General features: G+C 38.8%; 1 protein-coding gene across 1 annotated transcript; it reads left to right on the top strand.

Annotated features, from left to right (window-relative positions):
- Positions 1 to 1,393: 1,393 nt before the first annotated feature.
- Positions 1,394 to 2,133, top strand: LOC109423261 (uncharacterized). The gene is made up of 2 exons (XM_029871716.2): positions 1,394 to 1,567; positions 1,649 to 2,133. Exons 1-2 carry the CDS (start codon positions 1,451 to 1,453, stop codon positions 1,946 to 1,948), a joined length of 417 nt encoding a protein of 138 aa, XP_029727576.2. The 5' UTR covers positions 1,394 to 1,450; the 3' UTR covers positions 1,949 to 2,133.
- Positions 2,134 to 3,618: the final 1,485 nt, after the last annotated feature.

Here is a 3,618-nt window from a genome sequence, read left to right as displayed (position 1 = left end):
GCTAAGGTGATTTGATAATTTGAGGAGCCCTTAGTCGGCGAATATCAGGTGGGTTTTCGTGATGGTTGATCAACGACGGAAGTACAACTTACATACCTTACTTACCTTACCGGTCAGACTGAGGCCTGAGTGTCCTCTGCTGTACGTAGGATTCGTATCCATTCTACTCGGTCCATGGTTGTGCGACTCCAGTTTCGCACTCTGCGAAGGGTCCGCTAATCGTCCTCCACTTGATCGACCCATCTAGTTCGATGCGCAGCACGTCTTCTTGTACCGGTCGGATGGCTCTCCTCGTGAACCAAATTAATCGGGTTGCTATCCGACATCCTGATGACGTGACCCGCCCACCGTAGCCACCCGATGCAGCTCGTGGTGCATTCGCCTTCTCCAAGTTCCGTGTTCCAGCTGCACTCCACTGTAGATGGTACGCATCACCTTCTGTTCGAAAACTCCAAGGGCGCGTAGGGTCTAATCAGCGTTTTGTAGATAGTTAACTTCGTATGACGGCGAACTTTGTTCGATCGTAGAGTTCTGTCCAAAGTAAGCTCGATTTCCTGCTACAATGCGTCTCTGAATTTCTCTGCTGGTATCGTTGTCGTCGGTCACCAGTGAGCCCAAGTACACGAATTCTTCAACTATCTTGATTAGACACATTGATGACTAATCCGATTCGCCGCCTGGCTTCATTCTTTAGTCGGATGTACGTTTCCGCCATTGTCTCAAATTTACGAGCAATAATATCTATATCATCAGCGAAATCAAGCAGCTAAACGGACTTCAAGAAAATTGTTTCACTCGTGTTTATCCCCGCTCTCCTTATTACACCCTCTAAAGCAATGTTAAACAGCAAGCACGAAAGACCATCACCTTGCCGTAATCCTCTGCGAGATTCGAAGGGACTCAAGAGGGTCCCTTGTTTGCAACGATTATCATTATTTTAATTGCTGGTGCAACTTGGATGGACAATTTGCCATACAACTGAGAAGCGTCCGGTATATGAACCCATACGGTTTGCTCTTTTTTCGGTAGCCACGAGTTTTCCATTGACAATAGCCTTATCAGCAATGCAGTGTACTTCTCCAGAATTATTGTTGTTGTCAATAAATCTAGGTTCTTCTTCGGAGCAGTAATCTATGCTAGTCATACATTTGGGAAGTTCCTGTTTATTTGCGCGAATAGATGTGATTACTTAAGAAGCAATTCGAATGAATCGATTTCTTTAAAATCCTCCTGATTGATTTTCTGGTATTATTGTTGACTAAATGTTTGTCACATTGCGCACACTTACAGCCGGAACTTAAACGTTTAAATTGTTAAGAACACATGTTCTCAAAAATCATTCAATAATATGACCCTTTCTAACGTTACTCCTCAGTATTAGATTGGGCCTGCCGCACTACAATTTGTCTTGAGCCGGCAAGCCACCGGCCCATCAATTCCGTTTTCAGTTATGTTTGGATGCTGGACGGATTCAATCGAACGATCATCTGAAGCACAAGAGAGAAGCATGTTCTACTTGCATCCCGCCCTGATATGGGCTATCGCGTTGTGCTGCTTGTGCGCACTGGTGAGATTGATATTTCCCTTCGGGAAGATGCATCCGCAAAATAAAGAATTAGTAGAAATTTATTTAATTTTCCGTTTACAGCTTTACTTCTGCACATTTGCGTTCTACTTAAAGGGCGTTAAGGGATCCATCAAGCAAATGATCAGCTTGGTTCCGATGGCAGATCTGAGTCCAAAATTGCACTCGACGGCGGTCAGTGTTTTTGTTATCGATGTGGAATCAGGGCGCAATCAGGAGCGCCACGTGTACAACAAGAGCGCAACTTTGAATTTGGATGCTTTGGCGAAAGAAGGTTTCATGTCTCTTGGCGAAACCGATGCTGATTTACTGGAAAAGACTGATAGTTTAACTAATTTGTTGGTGTGTGATGGAAAGAATTAGAATTTCCGCGATCAATAAAACGCTAGAAGAAAGCTCTGAGTAATGAATATCATTCTAATTATATTGGGGAGAATTAGGTCGTGTTTACAAACTTGGTTGACGTTTTCTAAAAAAAAGCAAAACTGTGCTTCTTTGTGGATCACCGTTCCCCCTGGATCTTGGTCTGCCCATCTTCAACTTTGCGTTGTCTTTGATATAGTTGTCATCATTAAAAAAAAAGTTAAGTCAAAAGTAGTGTTCTAGTTTAAAATTGAACTGTGTGCATTAAATATGTATTCACTGTACACCACTCTCTGGCTTTCAATGCCAACCATTGCATGGATTTGTACATTGCGAGGCAAGCACAATGATACACTATGTTCAGGAAAATCGAGAAACGTTTCCGACCGGAACGGGAATCGAACCCACCGTCTCCGGATGGGCAATCCAAATCCTTATCCACAAAACTGACTGGAGACCTGTTAACTATTACAGTAACTGTACTTGTAGTAGGTACATCTACATCGTTATGCCAATTAATCAATATACAGGGGGTTGCCAAAATGTTTGGGATATGCAACTTTATGTTCTCTCAAAAAATGTTCAACAAGCTGTAACTTTTCATAGGAGTGCATCAAAAATTCTCAAATTTTGACTGATTGTTAGCCTATTATATGTGCATCATTAGTACAAATTTGAGCTCGATTGGTTAATCTTTCGCGAAGCTAGAACCGTTCTCGTAAAACACTATTTTTCGGACAACTAATGTTTGCACTGTTATAAGTCCGAAACCAATGAATCGAATTTAATGAAATTTTGTGCATTTATTAACAATATATTGATACTTGATACGACGTTATTGATTGTTATATTTTCTCACAACGAATAAAGTTATACCGGTTTGACATTTTTACCCATATAAAAGAAAATTATTCAAATTTACAACACCACACTAAAATACTAAAAGTGTTCTTCCTTTAATCCAAATAGGTTCTAATATATATTATTAATGATATCTTGAGACTAGAAGTAGAACATTTTTTGATATCCAAGCTGAAATGTAATGGTGTTGATGTAAAAAAATAGCATTTTTTACAAGAGAGATTCAAAAAGTGTCAATCCATCATTACTTTTTTCATCGTTCAAAAAGTGTCTATTTTGGAAAGACTTTTGCAGCATCAATATATTGTTTATAATCGTTCAAAAATTCATTTCGAGCCCAAATATGTACCGATGATGCACATACCTATAATTAATAAACAAACAGTCAAAATTTGACTATTTTTGATGCATCCTTTGAAAAAATACAGCTTGTTGAACTTTTTTTTGAGAGAAGAAAGAGTTGCCTATCCTAAACATTTCGGCCATCCCCTGTACATCTATACTGTCCCTATTCGCATAGTAGTCTCATGTTCGCTGGGTTTTATATTAACGTGGGACTGTTGTGCGAATTTGGACAGTATAGACTGTTCCAGAAATTATAAGCACACCTACGCATAGCGAGAAAATAATAATTTTTGAAACAAACAATTACGATTATATTTTTATATTTTTATTTAAAGTATATTCTTCGATATATGTAACGAGTTTATACATTAAAATGTGTTTTTATATCCATAATGTTCATTACAAAAATCAACTTTTTAACTCTCTGCACAAACTATTTTTTTTAATACTTATTTATGCTGAAT

The sequence above is a fragment of the Aedes albopictus genome, chromosome 2 (assembly GCF_035046485.1).
Source record: "Aedes albopictus strain Foshan chromosome 2, AalbF5, whole genome shotgun sequence".
NCBI lineage: Eukaryota > Metazoa > Arthropoda > Insecta > Diptera > Culicidae > Aedes > Aedes albopictus.
Note: the sequence above shows the minus strand (reverse complement) of the source record. Positions and strands in the feature narration are given on the sequence as shown.